Below are 22,571 nucleotides of genomic sequence, written 5' to 3'. Positions count from 1 at the left end.
GTATCCATAAAGTTCAAGAAATACACACCAAGCACAAAGGAGAATGCGATTGGAGAGCACCGATTTCCGCTCTCACTGTGGTGGTGGTACTTTAACCATTTCTGCTGCAAACTTCTTGGTTTTGTGTTTTGTTTTTTCAAGACAGCGTTTCTCTGTAGCTCTGCAACCTGTCCTGGAATACATTCTGTAGACCAGGCTGGCCTCAAACTCAGTTCCACCTGTCTCTGCCTCCCAAGTGCTGGGATTAAAGGCGTCCACCACCACTGTCCAGCACAAACTTCTTTTTTAAGCTGTAGTAAGTAGGGATAAGACCCAGGGCCTTAGCTGAGCATGGTGGCACATGCCTTTAGTCCCAGCACTCCAGAACCAGAGGCAGGCAGATGGATCTATGTGAGTTCGAGGCCAGCCTAGTCTACAGAGTGCATTCCAGGACAGCCAGGACTACACAGAGAAACTCTGTCTTGAAAAACAAACAAAAGACTCAGTGCCTCCCACATGCCCAACCACTAAACTACCCCCCTAGCCATTGCGAAACTATTTCATATTTTAATTAACCTATTTGCTCTCTTACCTGCCTACATCCAGTACTGAAAATCCACATTAACGAGAAAACATGAACAGAGAATTTGCTACGAACAATAATATATAGTTAAATAATCTGCAAGGTTAAACTGGAATTTGCTTTGTTTATTCCTTAGTTCTTTGAGAAAAAGCCCCCACAATATAAATTTGAAATCCTCTACCCCAGTCTCCTGAGTTGCTGGGATTATGGCTGTGCATTTCCATGTCTTGTTTAGAAACAGTAATTTTAAGTGAGACCTGGAGCCCCTATGTCTCTATGTCTCTATTTAAGATAAGTGATTCTTTTAATGTATTTCTTTCAAAGGGACTTTGTGTGCTTACTATGTACCAGTTTTTCCTCTCAATGCTTTATACATACTGATATAGTGTGTGCACACATGCATCTGCATGCAGACACACACAAACACCCCAATAAAAAAAAACCTTGAAATGTCTTTAAAAATAAAAACATTTTTATTTACTATTTCTTGTGTATACACGGTATGTGTGGAGCTCAGAGAGCAATGAGAACACCTTTGGGAGTTTGCTCTCTGCTTCTACCATATTCTACCATATGGATTTAGGGGTAGGATTCTACCATATTCTACCACATGGATTTAGAGGTAGGATTCTACCATATTCTACCACATGGATTTAGGGGTAGGATTCTACCATATTCTACCATATGGATTTAGGGGTAGGATTCTACCATATCCTACCACATGGATTTAGGGGTAGGATTCTACCGTATTCTACCATATGGATTTAGGGGTAGGATTCTACCATATTCTACCATATGGATTTAGGGGTAGGATTCAGGTCGTCAGGCTTGGCAGCGAGCACCTTTATCCACTGAGCCATCTTGCCAGCCCCAGTTGTCTTGTTTCTAACCCTGAAGGAATTGAAGAGTAGAGAGAGTGAAGACAAAGCTGGATGACTTGTGGTCCTGCACAGTCTGACTCATCCTTTATCTATGGAGTTTTAGCAATTTAGTCCAGCTTAGTTATCAGGATCAGGGTGGAGGGAATTTCACTTTCAATTAACTGCTGTATAATGCGTAATCAAAACCTGTTTTGTAGTAGCCGCACACATGGCAGCATTATTGCTTGAGTAGTGACCTGAAATCCGAGTCTCCTGCTTCTTCCTCGTTCATTCTGTCCCTAAGAGCTGCCTTCCCATGAGCCCCTAGGCAGTTGACAACCTGTGATCCTTGGTGTGTTTGTTTATAAAGTCAGCTAACAGCACTCAACTTGTGGGACCACCATGAACATGGCATGAGGCGGGGTATACTGCACTTAGTGCAACGTGATTTCACTCAAGAGACCATAGTTACCTCCCATCATCCAGTGCATCAAATCCAAACCTGACTTTCAAAGTCTCTAGAAATTGCCAGATTCTAGCTGTCTTATGGGACAGAAATCCTCTATCCATTCCCCTTAAGCATACACAGCCTTCGTTTCCTCTCTTCATTATCCACATAATGAAGAGTTCAAAACTAGTTTGAGTCTCTTCTCCATGACACCGTGTGAGTTAACTGAACTCATCTTGTCCCTTTCCTCCCTGTGAGCTCCCGTAGCAGTCACAGTGGATGTTAGGCGGTATAGTAGTTGAGAGATTCTCACACAGCCCCGTCTCCTTGCATGCTTTTAAGCACTCTGAGAAGGTGGATCAAATCTGAATATTTCTCCTGTGTCACATCCCCTTTAAAGAACCTAGCAGAGTATAAAGAGCTTGCAGCTATTGTTCACTAAGTATTTATTGCCTGATTGAAGAAAGTAAGCTCCTACCTTATAAAATTATATATTATTTTTCTTTACAGTGCTTAATAACATAAATATGTAATATATACAATGACTATAGAAAATAGATATCTTTTACCATACTTCCATAGTTTTGGGGTGGGGATAGTAGCTAATCCCTGTAAGTTCCAGGCCAGCCTGGGTTGTATAGCAAGAACCTAGCTCAAGAAGAAAAAAAGAAAAGGCAGTAGCTTCTGTCCACAGCCATGTGGTTTTGTAAGTCTGCCCACTTTTCTGAATTATTGAGAAAAAATCTGGTTTATTCTTTTCTAAGTATATTTTCCCTAATAGATTGGTTTCCCCCAAGATTTTTTTTCCCTCTGTAGCCCTGGCTGTCCTGAAACTCACTCTGTAGACCAGGCTGGCCTTGAACTAAGAGATTCTCCTGTCTCTTCCTCGTAAGTACTGGGATTAAAGGCATGTGTCACCACACCTGGCTGATTTTCCCAAGATTTGGGGCATCCATGATCTTTCTTCTTGCCTTGGCTGCTTGTCAGACATGTGTCTGGCCTCCATCCCAGCTTAAAATGGCTCTTTTCCCTTCACTCTGTTCTCAGGCAGCTTTTAAGACCCACAGGTTGCCTACCATTGGGTGTTTCTTTCAAATTCTAGTAAAATTGCCCTTGAGCTTCAAAAACAAATTAAAAAGACCAAAAAGCAACAATAAAAACAGACATTTGGACCAGGCCCTGGTAGCACACGCCTTTAATCCCAGCACTCGAGAGACAGAGGCAGGCAGATCTCTGTGAATTCAAGACCACCAGCCTGGTCTGCAGAGCGGGTTCCAGGACAGCCAGAATTATACAGAGAACCCACGTCTCAAAAAGCAAACAAACAAACAAACCAAAACAAACATTTGTACTCACTGTACTCCAGTTACAGAGCCTACTTTATGTTTACATCAAGCATGTTGCTGGCCCACAGCCTCTGCACCTCAGCCCTTCCTCCTTGTCACGAAAACAGCATTTCCTCAGCTCAACTCAAACAACACATCTTACTCTCCTGCTCTGTCATGCTGCTCTTGGTGTGCTGTTTCACCGTTTCTGAGACGTAACTCAGTAGATGTCTTATTCATTCTTCTGTTACTTGAATAGTTAGTGCCTGCCCTGATAGCATGTAGGCCACATAAAAGCCGGAGTTTGGTCCTCACCATTGACATGTCCATCACATGAGACGGCTTTTGATTAATCTTCTGTATTAAATAAAGGAGCTGAGTCCAAACCAGACATAAATCATAGTTGGTTTTAGACCAACATTCCCACCACTCTACTCAGCTGCTTCTCAGGAAAGACTTATTCCTTGAGAACTACAGGAAGAATTGATGTTCAAGACAGTGATATTCAGATGTGCTGTAAGAGCTTCTGTTCTCAAAGAAAATTTTCATTGAGTTCCATAAATTAATTAAAACAGGGATGTCATGGAATATTAATATATTATGTTAATACATTTAGAAGAATTTCCAACTAAAAAGACTTTCTGCTTTTTCTTTAGTTAACCAGAAAATTAAATTAACTCAGAGCTCCTTGTTCCCCAAAGTCCTTGTTAATTAGGATTGTTCTATAAATCTCTATTATTAGAAGAGTTTGTCATCTGTTTCATTACCCTGTTTATTAGGGCAGTCTGAGCAGGGTGTCTTTGCTCATATCCTGATGTGTGCGTCCTAGTGAGAAGAAGCATTTCCTGCCTTCTTGTTTCTTCCCTATTCGTTAAGGCGCATTTCGTGCTATTAGTACAACAACTTGGTTTATTTGTGTCAGTTCCCTGGGTAAAGTAGGGATGACATCATTGACTTGGCTATTAAATGTAATAATTAAATTCAAGTGGTGTTAAAGATAAAAGCTTGAATGCTTTGCAGCAGTGTGTGTGATAAAGAAAGATTTAAAATAACCAGCAAGTCCATCAGTGAAGGACTGGGAAATACATGATAGTGTGTCCATACAACTGACTGTGATGCAACAGTCAGATATAAAGAAAGAGCTTCATGTGTTCAGAGTAGCCTGGATATTATGATGTCTTTTTTAATACCTCCAATGAGGCATCACATAGCATACAACTCATTCATTTCAAGTATATATTCTAAGAGTTATTCTTATGTTGACAGTTGTGCAATTATTACATTAACCAATTGTGAACATTTTTATTACTAAAAAAAGATACTCTATGAACATTTGCAGTTATTCCCAACTTCTCATCCTCACATCACATACCACTATCCTCTCAGCCTAGTCCTTGTGAGCTCCTTTGTTTGTTTGTTTTCGACAATCTCACTATGTAACCTTGGCTGTCCTGGAGCTAGCTATATACACTAGGCTGACCTCAAACACACAGCGATCCACCTGCCTCTGCCTCCCAAGTACTCAGATCAAAGGCATGCACCATCATGCCTGGCCTTGCAAGCTCTTGAATAGAAGTATTTGATCATAACATAGAGAATGGCTCATGTCTGGAGGTCAGCAAACAACTTGTAGGAGTCAGCTTTCTCCATCCATTCTGCAAGACACAGGGAACTCAGGTCATCAGGCTTGGTGGCAAGCTCCTTTAACATCAAAAACATCTTGCTGGCCCACTCTGTGTTTGAGGGAAGATTTTTTGTGTGTTTAGTTTTTTTATGTGTATGTGAATGTATATGTGTGTGCCTGTGCAGGTTAGGAATCCACCACCTTAGGAAATGTGTGTGTGTGTGTGTGTGTGTGTGTGTGTGTGTGTGTACACGCGCGCAGCGGTTAAGAGCTCTGGCTGCTCTTCCAGAGGACCCAGGTTCAATTCCCAGCATCCACATGGCAGCTCACAACTATCTGTAATTCCAGTTCCAGGGGATTTGACACCCTCACACCAATGCACATAAAATAAAGTTTAAAATATATTCTTTAAAAGTAACTATAATCAACCTAGTGCCAGCCTATGAGAAAATATCAGAAGGTATTTCTTGCCTGCTGTCCTGCTACATACACACCTTTAATCCCAGGATTCAGGGGCAGAGGCAGGAGAATCAATGCTAGCCAGGCCTACGTAGTGAGTTCCAGGACAGCCATGGCTACACAATGAGACCCTGTCTAGGGGAGGGAGGGTATTTCTTTTTGTTTTATCTTGTTTTGTTGTGCATTTTTTGTTGTGTGTTATTTCTGGCTGAATTTAATTAGGATTGTTTGCATGAGCGTGAGTCTAGGGTATCACCAGAGCATGGGTAACTTGCCAGCAGCTATATACCACTGCAGAAAATGAGTCCTCTACTCTGCAGTAACCATGACTACCTGTAGCTCTTCAGAGACAGGGTGGGGCCTCTGATCCCTTCCCCCCCTCCCCTACATTGTTTTTGGGTGGGTTTTTGGTTGGTTGGTTTAGTTTGTTGGTTTGTTGTTTATGTGTGTAGGGGGAAGGGTTGAGACTAGGTCTCAGTGTTGTAGTCTTGTTTGCGCTGGAACTCACAGACATCCCCCTGCCTCTGCCTCCCAGGTGCTGGGATTACAGGTGTGTGCCACCACTGCCAGCTTCGTTTTGTTTTAGGTTTTGTGTTTTCTGTGTCTCTCAGTTGGTTGGGTGGTGTACACATGTAGAGGTCTGAGGACAGCTTTGATGGGTTATTTTTCACCTTCCATCTTGAGAATACAGCATCTCTCCAGTTTTTGCTCCCTGGCCCATCAGCTTTTCCCAGTAGGAGTGCTGGCTTTTTATGGGTTTCAGAGATCAAACTCAGTCCTCATGTTTGCCAGACAAACACTTTACCAACCAAGCCCTCTCCCTTGCCCCTGTTTTTCTACAATTAATTATTACTCAAAGTATTTTACGGACGTGTCTTGTTATCACCTACTGTGACCCCATTGTTAATAGTAACTGTCACTAACACCCTTCACTCTCCTTAGTCAGTGCCCATTGCTCTAGGCTTGCAGTTCGTCCCCTGGAGAATGTGTCTTGAAAGCAATAAAGCCAGATTTCTCTGTAAATATTTATGCTATAGACCTCTTCTTAAATCAGACTGCAGCCCTTTCCCAATTATTTCTAATAAAGTCTGCTTGCATCTCTTATTTTTCTCTGCCTGTGCAACCATATGTACTGTATGCTCCCTAGAAACACTAAACCTCTATATTTATACCATAACATCCAATTAATTACAATCCTGTTAACTGCCATGTAGGCTCTAGAGTTACAAAGTGTGCAAAGTTTAGTTGCTTCAAATTTTTTGTTTGTTTTTGAAACAAGGTTTTACTATGTAGCCCAGGCTGATCTTAAACTCATTGTTGTAGCCCAGGCTGGCCTCTGTGGTCCTCCTGACTCAGCATTCCAAGTGTTAAGATTAGGTTCATGAGTCATCTTACCAATGTCAATTAGAATCGAATAGATAATCCCGGGTTTGTAGCATTCAGGGTTGTCCAATCTTTTGTCACTGCAGTGCGACTTTGTCATCTGCAAATGTGCTGGGCTGGGACATAGGAGCATATGTCCCATGAGGCCACAGGCTGGAGCCGCTGGACCACAGGTTCACTGACTTGCTAAGTACTCGAGTCCTGTTGAATATCAGCATTTCTGAGATCAATCTCATTGGTTGGTTTTATAAAAAAAAAGTCTTACTTCGTAGCCTAGACTGGCCTCCGACCCAAGATCCTCCCACCTTTGGTCTTTGCAGCGCTGCGACCACAGCATACTCTACCACACTCACTCAGGAGGATCATTTTGTCTTCAACACACCTGAGTCTATTGTGTTGAATCTCTCTATGAGCTGGAATGGTAATGCACACCTGTAATCCCAGACCTTGGAGGATGGGATATTCAGAAAGGAAGCACTGCTACTTTTTGGCCAGTCTGTAGAGTATGGCCCTGTCCTGGTAACAACAAAAGGAAGGGTCTCGTTATAGGCCAGGCTGGCCTCAAACTCCTAATACTAACTTGTGCCTTTGCTCCCTGGGTGCTGGGATTGCACTCATATGCTACACACATGTGCAAAGCAGGCACACACCTTAATTCTTAAGACCTTTTCTCAGTAAGCTCTTTCTTAATGTTTTAAGATCTCCTACTTCCTCTTTGATGTGAGGTGAGATTGAAGTTTGCAAGTCATTATCCAAGTCTGTCTCCATAGGATGCAAATTTGTGACTTCAGAAATTCAATAAGTACAATAAGGAAACACTATACAATCATTTGCAGATGTCCTCCTGGCCAGATTTCATCAAAGTACTTGACAGCTGTCATGGGCCAAGCTTAGAGTCCTGGATGAGGTTCCTCTGTAGGGAGAAGAGCAAGCCCTCCTCCAGACCACACTGTTCCCACTGTTCTGCTTGTGCATTCTGTGGTAGCTGCTGGGCAGTTGGCAGATGATGACCACATTAGGTTATCTGTAATAAACCAACTATAAGAGCAGTAATCCTTGACATTGACATGAAGTGTGCCACTATGATTTTTCTGTAGAAAGGTACTCAAGACTAATTATTTACATTTTAAAATGTGAAGCTCTTTCAGTGGATCCAAGATTTATTTCACTGCCAGCAACCCAAGCAAATTGAAGATTACTAGGGCTCGTGATCTAGTCCACACTTAACTTCCTTTAGCTCACAGTTTCTGTTCATTCACTTGAACTGTCCAAAAAAGAGTGCTGCTACCATTTCCAATCATTCCCAGGAACATGAACTATCTGGGTGTGGCTTTAGTAAGACACACACTCTATCTTAATGTTGAAAATTACAGGAAGTGTTGCTTTGCACCTTGGTTCCCAAGGCCGCTGTCACAGAATACAGGCTAATTTCTCTGAGTAGCCAAAACTCCAGGAGTGTCAAGCTTTGCCTGGTGATGTTATGTACTGAGCATTACAAAGAGATGTTAGTCTACCTTTCTTCTTCTTTCATTACAGAAAATGGAGTCACTGCTTTTGCTGTCTTGGATCAAAACCAGAAAGAAATCGTTGACACCAATGGAGCCGGAGATGCATTTGTTGGAGGTACAGATTTACTTATTCCATGTTTACTCATAAGTCACACGTCCTAACCCTGGTCTCTAGCCAAAAGCCAAAACTTACTAATTTCAAAACCTTTCATTTCTTTCTTTAAGTAACTTACTCCTGGTGCTTCTTCCATCTGCTACCGTCTTTGTATTACAAGGGGACTTTACTACAGGAAGGTTATGTGTTTGGCAAAGATCATCAGAGTAATTGTGTCAGAATAGTGCAAAACAAGTCACAGCTGGTAGATAGTCCATCAGGCCTCTGTGGCTGGTGTGTGCGTGTGTGTGTGTGTGTGTGTGTGTGTGTGTGTGTGTGTGTGTGTGAGAGAGAGAGAGAGAGAGAGAGAGAGAGAGAGAGAGAGAGAGAGAGAGAGAGACTTAGAAAGGGTTACTAATTTTACTAATTCAGGCTCAGTAAGAAGGAGCAAATTTGAGCCGGGTGTGGTGGTGCACGCCTTTAATCCCAGCACTCAGGAGGCAGAGGCAGGCGGATCTCTGAGTTAAACAGTTCCAGCACAGATAGGGCTACACAGAGAAACCCTGTCTTGACAAGCAAACAAAACAAAGGAGCAAATTTGATATGGATGAAATCATTTGGGGAGTAAATCCTCAAAAATGAGATCAGGACAGGGAAGTTTGTAATTCTGAATTACTCTAAGTTCAGGGCAGTGAAGCCAGGCAGTGTCTCTGGAAAGCTTTAGAGCCTGTGTGCCAGCCCACAGGAGTCTCTCTTGGTAAATGAGACAAGGCTAAAAACAGTTTGAAGGACCAGAGGGGTTGACTGTTACCACCGGCTATTGAAGAGTGATGTGAGTCATGGGATATGCTAAATCTGTGGATGCTTGTAATGCAGCATTTCTTTGAAAGTATTTTTCACTTCAGTGATCTTTTTACCAATGAAGGTGTTTCATTTTTCTTTCTCTGGAATTTCTTATACCCAGTCGTTAGGGTATAAACAGGTACCCATACCTCATTTTCTTTTTTCTTTGATCCAGTGAGCTTTTATTATTCTTTCTTATAATGTTTATTATGTGTGGATATATGTTGCACTTACACGAACACACATGCCACTGTGTGCAAGTGAAGGTCAAGGACAACCTTTGGAAGTCAGTTCTGCTTTCCAAGTCTAAGTGCCAAGGACCAGCTAGGATCATCAGGCTTAGCAGGAAGCACCTTCTGAGCTATCTCCCTGGCCCCTGGAGTCTTTAGGAAAGTGCAAACAACAGACAATACCCCATTTCATGCTTGGTTTGGGTTTCCTTGCGCTGAAAGGCTTCATCAGTGATAATATTAGAGTAATCCACAGCTAATTTTCTTATTCCATATTCTTCAGAGCTGTAAATCTTTGTAAGCTAAAAATATTTTATTCAGAATTAAGCCGTACTGCATAATACATTAAGAAAACCATAGTGATTTTCTGATTGGAAATTATTTAAGCCAGGCATTTTAGTCCAGAAGCCTGTACAGTTGTGTCCTGTATGCAGATTTCCAAGTACTTTAACTCTTCAAGGTGATACATATTCTATTTATTTGACATTTAGTGGGAAGTGTAATGAGGCTGTCACAGATACGACAGTGACCTAATTACTACCTCTGGCCCTGATGATCTGGGCTTCCCAGCCCTGCAACAACAGGGTACATTACAGATAGCCCGCTGCATGCAGCGCCACCGATGCTTAAGGAGAACAGAGAGACTGTGAGGGAGGGGCTTTTCTCCAGAACCAGCTGGAGCACTCAGACGGTGCTGAGAGTGATGACTGACTGAGCTGCACCCGAAAAGTCGGTGCTGCCGTTAGGTCTAAAGCCTGGTGTTTTACTGTGCTTTTGTTTGTTTTTTCCTGCCTGCTTTGGTTTGTTTGTTTGTTTGTTTGTTTGTTTTTGAGACAGGGTTTCTCTGTGTAGCCTTGGTTATCCTGGAACTCACTCTATAGCCCAGGCTGGCCTCGAACTCAGAGATCTGCCTCCCGAGTTCTGGGATCAAAGGCAAGTGCCACCACCGCCTAGCTTGTTGTATTTTTTTGACATTTGTTTATTTGTTTGTTTATCATGGGAAGTGGGCATACTCAGGCCACAGAGTATGTATAGAAGTCAAAGGACAACTTGTGGGAATTAGTTCTCTCATTCCAGCATATTTTACAGGGTTACTGGGCTCGAACTCACATCCTCTGACTTAGGATCAAGCACCTTTACCCGCTGAGTCATCTCACTAGTCCTTAAGCCTTTCTTATATCCATGTCATGTTTATTCTGGGGTATTGTTAGATAAATATAAAAGAAAGAAGTCTTTAGGGGTTCTGGTTGGTTTGTTTTGAAATGGTCTCAAGTATCCCAGACAAGCCTTGAACTTACTTGGTAATTTGAACTACGGATTCCCCTGCCTCTGCCTCCTGAGTAATGAGATTACAGGTATAGGCCACCGTTTGGGCTGTTGCCAGGAGTCTAACACGGGCTTTGTGCGAGCAGCATACCAACAGTGCCTTCCTACAGAGACATTTCTAATGATGGGACAGAGAGTGGGTAGGTTGGATTTGTTTGTTTGTTTGTTAAGGATTTATTTATTTATTATGTATACAGTGTTCTATTTGCACATATCCCTGCAGACCAGAAGAGGGCACCAGAATTCATTATAGATGGTTGTGAGCCACCATGTGGTTGCTGGGAATGAACTCAGGACCTTTGGAAGAGCAAGCAGTGCTCTTAACCTCTGAGCCATCTCTCCAGCCCTGTAGGTTGGCTTTTATAAATTATATACAGGCTTTACTTTTTCAAAAAGTAACACTTTAAAATGATGATGATGATGATGATGATGATGATGATGATAACTGTTCTGTAGTTCTCCAGCTAAACTGAAAACAGCCTCCCCAATTCCCCCCAGAGGCTACATTCTGTTGACCCCCTGTGAATAAGAACAGCTTTCTCAACATACTCCATTTCTGGCAGAACCAGACTCCTAGCACTAGATTCCACAACACATTGCTAATATAAAAATAGAGAAAGTAAGGTGGGCATGGAGGCACACACATATATAACTCAGCACTCAGAAGGCTGAGTCAGGAGCTTTGCAAATCCAGGGCCAACCTGGGATACACAGTGAAGCCCTATATAAAAGAAACCAAGATAAGGGGCTGAAGAGATGGCCCAACAATTAAGGATACTTGTTGCTCTTCCAGGGAGTCTGAGTTCAGTTCCCAGCATCCATGTTGCTCTGCTCACAGCTGCCTAGTAGGGAACTCCAACTCCAGGGGATCCAACTTCCTCATATGTTGGAGAACATCTTCACACAGGTGGTTCACATACATAAAAATAAAATACATAACGTGTCGGGAGACTAGAAGGCAGGCTGAAATTAAATATATGTCATTGGTAATCCTGGAATTAGTAGCCATTTTTCTTACTATAAACCTACTCTGGAGCTTGGGATGTAGCCCAATTGGTAGAGTATTCACTTTGCATGTGTGTTCAATCCTTAACACCACATAAAATAGCAGCTATACATGCCTATCATACCAACACATTGGAAGTAGGTAGAAGCAGAAGGCTCAGGAGTTCAAAAGATCAAGGTCTATTGACTACATAGTGAGTTCAGGGCCAGCAGGGCTACTGGATAACTCTGTGTTTAAAAACAAAAGTCCTACTCTGATGAGTTCCCAGTGTTAAAACACTAGGTATTCAAATGAGATAATACCCTAATGTCAGTTATCAGTGGAATATTCATATAGTTAGCACATTGTGTGTGTGTATGGGAGTCACACTTTATAATAGTAACAGTAGATAACCTTTATTTTCTACCATATCTAGCTTGGGGTAGGGAAGGCTGTATTTTGTGAAGGGCTGGGAATCCAACTCCAAGGCCTTACGTCAACTAAATAGCACTCTACCAACTGAGCTACACCCAAGACCTTACTTCTGGTTGTTTTTTTACATTTCCCTATTTTCTTGTTTGTATGTATGTGTCTGGGCAACCACGTGTCTTGGGACACATCTGGAAGTCAAAGGGCAGCTTGCAGGAGCTGGGATTTTCTTCCACCACATGAGTTTTGGGGATCAAACTCAGGCTATTGGGCTTGACACCAAACACTTTTACCCACTGATCTATCTCACTGGCCCCCAGACCATGTATTTTTGAAACTCAGGCTGGACTTGAACTTACTGTGTAACTCAAGCTGGCTTCAGACATGCAGTCCTCCAAGACTGGTTATTTTTAACCCTGGTTTAGTAATAAGAGAATCAGGCCGGGTGGTGGCGCACGCCTTTAATCCCAGCACTTGGGAGGCAGAGCCAGGCTGATCTCTGTGAGTTCGAGGCCAGACTGGGCTACAGAGTGAGATCCAGGACAGGCAGCAAAGCTACACAGAGAAACCCTGTCTCAAAAACAACAACAACAACAACAACAAAAAGTACACAAGAGAATCAAGGCAAAGAGAAACTGAGGAGCATGCTGTAGTCCAGTGCTGCACAGTCGCAGGGTCTGGTTCCAAACCTCTGACAATCCAGTCACTGCTCTGGATACTTCTGGAAACAGATTTGAGAGAGATCTCATTAAAGCTAAGAGCCACAGGCCAGCCTTCCTCACAAGCACTGGCTTGCTGAAGAGAAACTGAATAAAATGACTTCATTTACCGAAGGGGGCCTTTTGTTGTCTGATAAGATGCAGAAGACTCCAGGTAAGTTTGTTGCAGCAAAGGAAGAAACTGAAAGTGTGGAATGGAAGAGCTGCATGGGGACTCTGGGCAGGAGCTTCTTACTGAGCAGTAGAATTGATTGCAGTAGGAGACAGGCAAAGCCAGATCATAAACCTCCTTGGTAATCATGAAGTCCAAACAGGGGCTGTATAAAGCAGCTGTTTAATTGCACCTAGATAAGCTACCTGACAAATCTATCTTAAAACAGAAATGGTTTTACGTCTTGAAAATAAATAAATAAACTTATTGGTTGAAACCCCAGGTTCCCATCTCCGTATCAGCAAGAGCCTTCCTCCTGGGATTAGAAGTAAGCCCGCTGTTAAACCCCCATCTTTGACATAAATGGAGAGGCAGTGGCAACTTTTACATTACTAAATAGTTTCTTTCTCTTTGCCTCGTTGCCTGATTAACATATCTCCTTTCTGATTGACGCATTCTATCTTTAGACAGATAATATATTCATCCTGTTACTTTCAAGTTTTGCTGGCCTAAGAGTATTTCTGTCTTGTGTGACTTTGCATATCTGTATTTCAGTTTACAAAGTATGGTGGTGATTTAACTCTCTGAAGTACAATAATTTTCTTCTCATAAATTTCAAGGTTTTTGCTAAAGCATCACTCTAGCTACCTTGTGCTAATTAAATAACTCAGTACCAAACTGCCACGTGTTTCATTTAGCCAGTTAAGAGATATGACTTAGCAGTCTAGTCATCTTTGTTTTACATCTAGTAAACACAACTCCAGGGAGACTACCTAGAAAACGGGACCCTAGGAAAGGCCCAGGGATCTCCCAATGAGAGAGAAATGGATGAGATCTACATGAACAACCTGGACGAGAGTGGGAGAAATGAAGGGCAAGGTTTGAGGGAAGGGAGGCTTGGGGGAGCAGGAGATCCCAGTTGGATCAGGAACAGAAAGGGAGAACAAGGAATGGTAGACCATGATGGATGAGGACCACATGAGAACAGGAGTGGGCAGAGTGCTGGAGAGGTTCCCTGAGGTTCACAGTGATGCATCCTCTGTAGACTGCTGGCAATGGTCGAGAGAAAGCCTGATCTGACCTAGTATGGTGATCAGATGGCCAAACACCCTGACGGTCAGGCTGGAACTCTCATCCAGTGACTGATGGAAGTGGATGCAGAGATCCTCAACCAGGCCCCAGGTGAAGCTCTCTGTGTCCAGTTGTCGAGAAGGAGGAGGGACTGTGGGAGTGTGAATTGTTGAGCCCAGGATTGGAAAAAGCACTGGGACGAAAGGCCAGACGAACGGAAGCACATGAATTGTAAACTAAAGGCTGTGGAGCCCCCAGCTGGATCAGGCCCTCTGGATAAGTGAGACAGTTGAGTGGCTTGGACTGTTTGGGAGGCACCCAGGCTGTGGGACCTGGACCTGTCCTTAGTGCATGAGCTGGCTGTTTGGAACCTGGGGCTACACAGGGACACATGCTCAGCCTGGAAGGAGGGGACTGGACCTGCCTGTACTGAATCCACCAGGTTTAAATGAATCCCCAGGGGAGTCTTGGCCCTGGAGGACATGGGAATGGAGGGGAGGGGAGGGGGGAAGGTGGGGGCGGAGGTGGGAGGGGGGAGGACAGGGGAACCCATGGCTGATGTGTAAAATTAAAACACAAATATAATTTTTAAAATGGGGGGGGAAAGAGATATGATTTAGATCATGGACTCTCATCTATAATTTGTGAGTACCCCCGTGTACACAGATGATTAAATTCACAGTTCCATCTCCAAGGCTTAGTGTGTGTACCAGATTCCTTCGCCTCGACAAGCACACCTCCTTGTTCTGTTTGGAGACCTTCAGTGCTTTGATTTCTCAGTCATGAAACCACTCCTTTTACAATCTCCCTCAAAGCCAAGTGTCAGGGTTGCACCTTTTGAAACAGAGAAATTCTGTAGTCTCTAACTATGACTTCCTAATTTCCCAGGTCAGGAGGCATTTCCTTGTTGTCTTGCTGGCGTTGTCACAGCAGGTCTGCCTTTTCATTTGGAACCTTCCTTGTCACTGCCATAGTAACAAATGGAAACACTGAGAACATTTTGTGACAAGCGCTGTCATTGTTCCCAGTGAAAGTCCCAGTAAATGAAGCTGAGGAGAAATCATACGAACGATGTGAAGGGGCCTAAGCAGTGTGTTTCCACTGGGCATCCATACCAGCCTGTGTTAATCCAATAGGACTTAGTCACATGTTCTGTGGGAACTGTGTGTGGACCAAACCTACAAGTCATCTCCAGACAGAAAGGGAGTACACCTGTGCCAGATGATGTCCAGGTAGCCCTCAGATAAGAGTCTGGGGGCCTCTCTCAAGAACTAAGATTCTTAGGGGAACAGGATGACACAAAGAAAGGCTAAGAGCCATCTAGTTTATAACATTGTTTTTGTTTGTTGGTTTGTTTGTTTGTTTGGGGGTTTGGTTTTAGTTTTTGGTTTTTTGAGACCGGGTTTCCCTGCATATCTCTGGCTGTCCTGCAACTCACTCTGTAGCCCAGGCTGGCCTTGAACTCACAGAGATCCATCTGCCTCTGAGTGCTGGGATTAACGGTGTATGCCGCCACCACCCAGTTTAGAGCATTGTGTTTTGAGAGTTAAAAATCTGTGCTACCTCTGAGAACTTTTATTCTCAAAATTCTCCTCATAGCTTTAACTGAGGGAATGTATTACCTCAAAGAGTGCCTATAATATGTTTAAAAAAAAAAAAAAAAACTCTTAAGGCCACTTAGCGACCACAGTGCAAATAACTATTCTGTTTTTCATCTAATAAAATTCCATTGTCTAATTCGTATTTAGAAAATGACTTTGATTTTTTCAAAATGTTTCCAGACCCAGTGCGTTGGCTCAGGGCAGGCAGAGTCACTTTCCCTGGGGACTGTACTCAGTTCTCTGGCTTGGCTGCCAAGCACCTTAGCCAGAGGAGCTGTCTCGCCAGCCCTTGTCTTCCCTCCTGAATTTCTGCTTCTTGGTTTTATACAAAGACGTGATGCACAATTCCTGGGGTCTTTTCAGTCCTGAGCCACTGCTCAGTTACTCCTGCTCCGTATCTACCTTAATTAAGTCTTACTCATGGAAGCAGCCCTCATTAAACTTAGTGGGCCATTCCCCCCACCAAAGAAAAGAAAAAGAGACAGAAGTAGAGGGAGCCGGCTGGGAAGTGGGAGGGCGTTAAGCAAGAGTGAGAAGGGTCTGAGTGGGTAGGAAGGTGAATGATCAGAACACATTATGTACGTGTATGGAACTGTCAGAAAAGTCACAGGAGAGGAAAAATTAAATTCCTCTGTTTTTGGTGTGCCACCAACTTCCTTTGCTTCTCTGCTCACACAGCTGGAAAGTGGTGGGATGGCCATTCAGTGCGTTGTTCCCCCATGTTTGCACTCAGAGATCAAAACCTTTATATGACCACTGCCTTCTAGGGACTTACTTGAAGGTGGCCTGTATGACAGCTAGCCACTGCAGAACAGGCATTTTGTAGTGATGCCACCCTTCCTGTCTTTCTACTATAGGAGGGTATTGTTGTGATTGACTTCTTAAGGGAAAAACATCTTTAAAGTATCCAATGAGGTATGGAATTGACTTGGTCTTTAGGAATGGGGAAGTCACCATAGATATTAGACCAACTTCATGCAGAGAACAGAGAGACATTCACACCTGGCAAATGTCTCATACCCAGTGAAAGAAGATAATCTTTAAACAGAGTACAAACTTCAAGAACCTGGCCTGTGACTGCTTGAGCAGTACTTGGGTCTTTTAAAAAATCAAGATTATCCTTTCCCAGCATTGGAGAGAGAGAGAGAGAGAGAGAGAGAGAGAGAGAGAATGGGATGCAGAGTAATTTTAGATTGAAGTTTGACATTTTTCATAGACAATTTTTTTTTCTCAAAGATCTAATATCCTACATGATTTCCATCTAGAAGCAACTGTTAAAAAAATGGAATTCAAAGGACTTGATCTAGTGGGATTTTTGTTTTCTTTCCTTTCCTTTTCGAGACAGGGTTTCTCGGTGTAACAGCCTTGGCTGGCCTTGAACTCACAGAGATCCACCTGCCTCTGCCTCCTGAGTGCTGGGATTAAAGGCATGCCCCACCCACCACCACCCTACACTGGTGGGAATTTTTTAAGACTAAAATGGTATGAGCCATTATCATATAAGGGCATCATACACTGTCTTAGATAGGGTTTTATTGCTGTGAAGAGACACCATGACCACGGCAACTGTTTTAAAGGCAAGCATTTAATAGAGGCTGGCTTACTGTTTCAGAGGTTTAGTCCATTGGTGGGAAGCATGGTGACCTGCAGGCAGATGTGGTGCTGGAGAGGTAACAGAGACTTCTACATCCAGATCCACAGGCAGCAGGAAGAAAGAGACCCTGGGTCTGGCTGGAGATTTTGAAACCCCAAAGCCCACACCCAGTGACACACTTCTTCCCACAAGGCCACTCCCCCAATTTCTCTCAAGTAGTGCCAGTCCCTGATGACCAAGCATTCAGATCTTTGAGCCCCTGGGGGCCATTCTCGTTCAGACCACCACAAATACCAAAGCTCAAATTTGGTGAGCCTTAGTTTTCCTGGATTTGAAGACAATGAAGAGATGTTTACTCCAAGAAAATGATGACAATAAGAAAAGACTTTATTTAGTGCCAGAGGACCCGAGGTAACTTTGTAACTAAAATGACTAAGGTTCATTTGCTTACAGTTATGACATGACAAGATGTATGCATGTTAGCGTCCTGACTTGGAGTATCAGTTCACCAAGTGGAAATAGTTTGAATCTTGAAGTGGATATCCCAGCTGCTATCACACAGATCTAGTCAAATGTGCCATAATCTGCCTGATCCATTGTCAGGTTTTGATGCATAATTACCTCCATTTATTTAGATAAGCCTGAATTGGAAACTGGCCTAATCTCTGCTGGACAGTTCCCTCCACCATCAAGTGTGATGAGATTAAGTAATGTGTCCAGCAGCAACTGTCAAAGCCAGTATGTGAACCCGAAGTGTAACCCACAAGTTACTCCACTCTTGCTCTCTTACTGGGTCACATCACACTTCCCATTTTTTAAAAATAATTTATTTAACTTTATTTTATGTGCATTGGAGCAACAGACAGTTGTGAGCTGCCATGTGGGTGCTGGGAATTGAACTCAGGAGCTCTGGAAGAGCAGCCTTAACCTCTGAACCTCTTAACCTCTGAACCATCTCTCCAGCTCACACCTCCCATTCTGAGTAAGGAGTAATAACCATCGTGCTTTTCTAAAGACTGGCCTGAAGACTACCACCCTCTGATATAACAGGGTTTTTTTTTGTTTTGTTGGTTGGTTTTGTTTTTCTCTTTTTAAAAATAGAGCCTCATGGCCTAGAGAGATGGCTCAGCACTTAAGAGCACTGGCTGCTCTTCTGGAGAATCTGGGTTCAGTTCCCAGCACCCACATGGCAGCTCACCACTCTCTGTAACTCCAGTTCCAGGGGATCCTACACCCTCACACAGACAGACATGCAGACAAACACCAATGCACATAAAATAGAAATAAATTAGGGGTTGGGGATTTAGCTCAGTGGTAGAGCGCTTGCCTAGCAATTGCAAGGCCCTGGTTCGGTCCTCAGCTCTGAAAAAAAAAAAAGTAAAAAAAATAATAAATTATTTTAAAAAATAGAGCCTCATGTAGCACAGGCTCTCCTCAGAGTGCCGGTGTAGCTGAGGGTCTTTGAGCTTTTGACCTTCTTCCTTTGACCACCAGATGCCAAGATCCCAGGCGTGTGCCCGCACACCCAGTTCACGACGCTGGGGATCCAGCCCAGAGCTTTCTGTGTCCCCAACCCACAGCAGAGGGTCGATTGATTGTCTTTGGCTGTATTGCTTTGAGGTTTTGTCTTTCTTTCCTAACGTGTGTGCGTGTGTGTGTGTGTGTGTGTGTGTGTCCAAGACTGAGGTCTTCCTTCACCACTCTTCTGCCTTACCCTTTATGGCAGTCTCTCAGTCAAAACCAGAGCAAGTTTGCTAGCCAGATTGCACTAATGGTATCTAATTTCTGTCTTCTGAGGCTGGAATTACAGGTAAGCTGCCACACACACCTGAATTAGGGGGTTCCGGGGATATGAACCCTGGTCCTCTTGTTTGTACAGAAAGCACTTTTAAACATTAAGCCATGTCCCCCACTTAATAACAGAGTTCTTAAATCAGTCTGTACCAGTATAGATAGAGACAAATTAATACGTTTTCATAAAGGTAGTGTATTCCATTTTATTTGGGAGGGGGTCTCCCCTACCCTGTATTCAGTTTTAAATTTTGTCCTTTTTCCTGTGGAGGAGTTAAATTATCCTTTGTTTATTAGGAATGTTAATTTTGTGGACCTGAGAGATATCTTAACAGCTAGGTGGTGGTGGCGGCGGCACACACCTTTAATCCCAACACTCAGGAGGCAAAGGCAGGCATATTTCTGAGTTTGAGGCCAGCCTGGTCTACAGATCAAGTTCCAGGACAGCCAGAAGACCAAAGTTGGATTCCCAGCACCCACATAAGAAGGCTCATAACCGCCTCTAACTCCAGTTCCAGGGGCTCTGATGCCCTCTTCTGGTCTCTTCAGATCCCTACATGAATGAGCATGGAAACACACATACACATAATAAAACACCAGCAGAGGTCTGAATCTCCCCCCCATAAACACACACACACACACACACACACACACACACACACACACACACACACACACAGCATATAGTTACCAAATTAGAAGCTTTTCTCACTTCAGGTATGTGAGATGTATGAGAACCCTAACCTGAGCTATAAACACAGACCCTTGGTTTATGTTTCACTTAATTATCCAGTTAACTTTTTTTTTGAGATAATCTTCCTATGTATCCCTGCTACCTGAAACTCACAAAGATCTACCTGCCTCTACCTCGCAAGTGCTGGGATTTAAGGTGAGTGCCACCATATTCTGCCAACATTAACCTTTGTAAAGTTTGGAACTATGTGTTTTTATTTCTGGCTCATAAAATGGCAAATTAAAAATGTGTTTGTCATTTAGTACTTTTAAATATCTAGGATCAACTTGCTATGAGAAGTTGTCAAACTCACTATGTAGCCAAGAAGGAACTTGAACTCCTGAACTTCCTGCCTCCGCTTCTCCAGTGCTGGGATTACAGGTGCACCACCTACCTAATTTATAGGGTACAGGGATCAGACCCAGGACTTCATTCATGCTGGGCAAGCACTTACATCCCTAATCCCCTGGATTTGGGCTTAATTCAAACATCCCATGCAACAAGTAATAGAACTAAACAGCTTTCCACTTAGAGCCACAACAAAGAAGGAAAAAGCACCAAGGAGTCTCTGCTTAGACACTGAAGTCATTCCCATAGCTGGAGCAAAGACCATGTGTCTGTATGTTATATCCTGACTTCTCAGTGTAACTGGAGCAAAGACCATTTGTCTGTATGTTATATCCTGACTTCTCAGTGTAACTGGAGCAAAGACCATGTGTCTGTATGTTATATCCTGACTTCTCAGTGTAACTGGAACAAAGACCATGTGTCTGTATATTATATCCTTACTTCTCAGTTACACGCTCTATGATGAGAGCCTGTGTTAGGTTAGCCTATCACAAGGGAACCTCTGCTCTCCTTGACTTCTGTACAGGTCAGCTCTTGCATCAACACACAGTTAAACTTTGGTTTTCATTGTATAAGTACCTGCTGTGCCAGACCTAACCTTAGCAGACACAGTAGCTTTTTAAGTTAATTGAACACTCAATGTTTGTTGATTTCTTTTTCCTTGAAAATTGTTTTCTAATATATGGATATGTTACATGAATTCATAACTAGTTGGTAGTTGTGTTGAGGTCAGTATGAAGACAGAACATAATTTTACTGAGTAGACTGCATTAGAAAATAGGAAAGTTTACATCTGAGCTCTTCTCAGTCCAAGGAAACCATTACTTTCACATCTGGATGGTCTGAGCTAGCCAAATGGAAGTAGGAATTTCCTGCCAGATGTTAGTTCCTTAAGCAACCTATGAACATCCCTGTGAGAGGATCTGAGTCCTGGTTTGCTAAAGCCATACCCACCATGCAAGCTTGCTCCTAATAGGAAACAGACACTGCCCATATACTTCCACTAAAGCCAACGGTGTTTGCCATTATGAAGTGCAAGAATGCCCAAGGCCTAATTTTGAAGGCACAACATCAGTCTCATGGAAACTATTTCAAGAATGAATGTTCTACTGAAATTGCAAAATGTAGATGTTGACAGTTTAGTTTCATTAGTAAAAAGGTGACTGTATTGTCACAAGTATTCCAATGACTTAAGGTCATTTAATAAAGTCAGTTGAAGACCAGAGTATTTCTCTAAAGAAAGAATCTGAATATGAAAAATTGTGAGTATTTCTGTCAACCTCCTGTTCCAGATCCACAGGGGAATTAGTAAAAATTCCATTCAGAGAAGCTGTGCACAGGAAGTAGAAACGTGGTCTCCAGTTAAAACAAGAAGCATCGTTAAGGGGAGGAAAAGGACTGTGCACATGATCTCACTGTGGCTGGCCTCCTCCGTGAGGGGAAATATTGACATTTACCAGGCTGTTTGCTCCTGCTCTCTGATCTCCTGCAGTTTATTTTTATAACAACCTTATCGATGGGCCTCTTACCCAGCTCTCTAGGTTTAACTGAGTTGAGTCGATTTGTTACCACAGCTTCCAGTAGCTGTTACAGAACAAGCAAGACATCCTAATAAAGCTGTAAACGTGTTGACTCAAACAGAGTATTGATTTTACTTGGAGAGGGAAAAGCTGGCGCTTAGCACAGTGTCGGGGTGGGTGGATTTCAATGCAGTTTTTCATTGTCATCTGTCGTGGTTCTGAGACACCACAGAAAGCCATCAGAGGATAATTAGAAGTAGCAGAAATTTAGCCCCTAAAATCAGTTAACCACTGGGGGGTTCTGTAGCTAATTGGCTTTTATTAAAAGTTTCTCCTACTAATAATAACTAGGAACTTTGAACAGCATCTTCAGGTAGAACAGGACCCCAAGGTTGTGACTTGTTAAATGCATGAATGTAATGACTACAGGTTCTTAGAGTTTTTCTCATTATGGTAATTAGACCCATCAGAGCCAAAGCCAATGCAAAGACAGAGAGCTATACATGATTTTCCTGAAAAATCAACGTTAAGGGATTGGTAAGGCAGAAAAAATATGCTAGCATCTTTAAGATGCTCATATGTTTTGTCCTACACCATGACCAAGTGTGTAAAAATGCCTATACCATGTTTTGTTTCTAAATGTATTTCTTTTGTTTGTTTGGAACTGGAGGGGGACTTGTTTTGGGGTTTTGTGAGGGTTCTTTTGTTTTCAGACAGTTTGTATAGCCCACGCTGACCTGGAACTACCACACTTGGCTGAATACTTTCACTAAAGGAGATTCTAAGATACTTATGTTTGCTTTTCACTTCAGTCATGTGTGTGTGTATGTGTGTGTGTGTGTGTGTGTGTGTGTGTGTGTGTGTGTGTGTACACGCATGTGCACCACAGTGTACATGTGGAGGTCATAGCACAGCTTTATGGAGTCAGTTCTCTCCCTCCACTTTTGTGTGGGGTCCAGGGATTAAA

General features: G+C 42.9%; 1 protein-coding gene across 1 annotated transcript in view; it reads left to right on the top strand.

The window, feature by feature from the left end:
• Adk (adenosine kinase) overlaps positions 1–22,571 on the top strand; it is a 418,246-nt gene that overhangs the window by 384,340 nt on the left and 11,335 nt on the right. The window contains exon 10 of the mRNA XM_036199883.1: positions 8,198–8,284. Within this exon, the coding sequence (XP_036055776.1) occupies positions 8,198–8,284 (87 nt within the window). The remainder of the gene's footprint in view (positions 1–8,197; positions 8,285–22,571) is intronic.

Source organism: Onychomys torridus, chromosome 9 (genome assembly GCF_903995425.1).
Source record: "Onychomys torridus chromosome 9, mOncTor1.1, whole genome shotgun sequence".
NCBI lineage: Eukaryota > Metazoa > Chordata > Mammalia > Rodentia > Cricetidae > Onychomys > Onychomys torridus.
The sequence above is the reverse complement of the archived record's forward strand: the minus strand, read 5'-3'. Positions and strand labels throughout refer to the sequence as shown.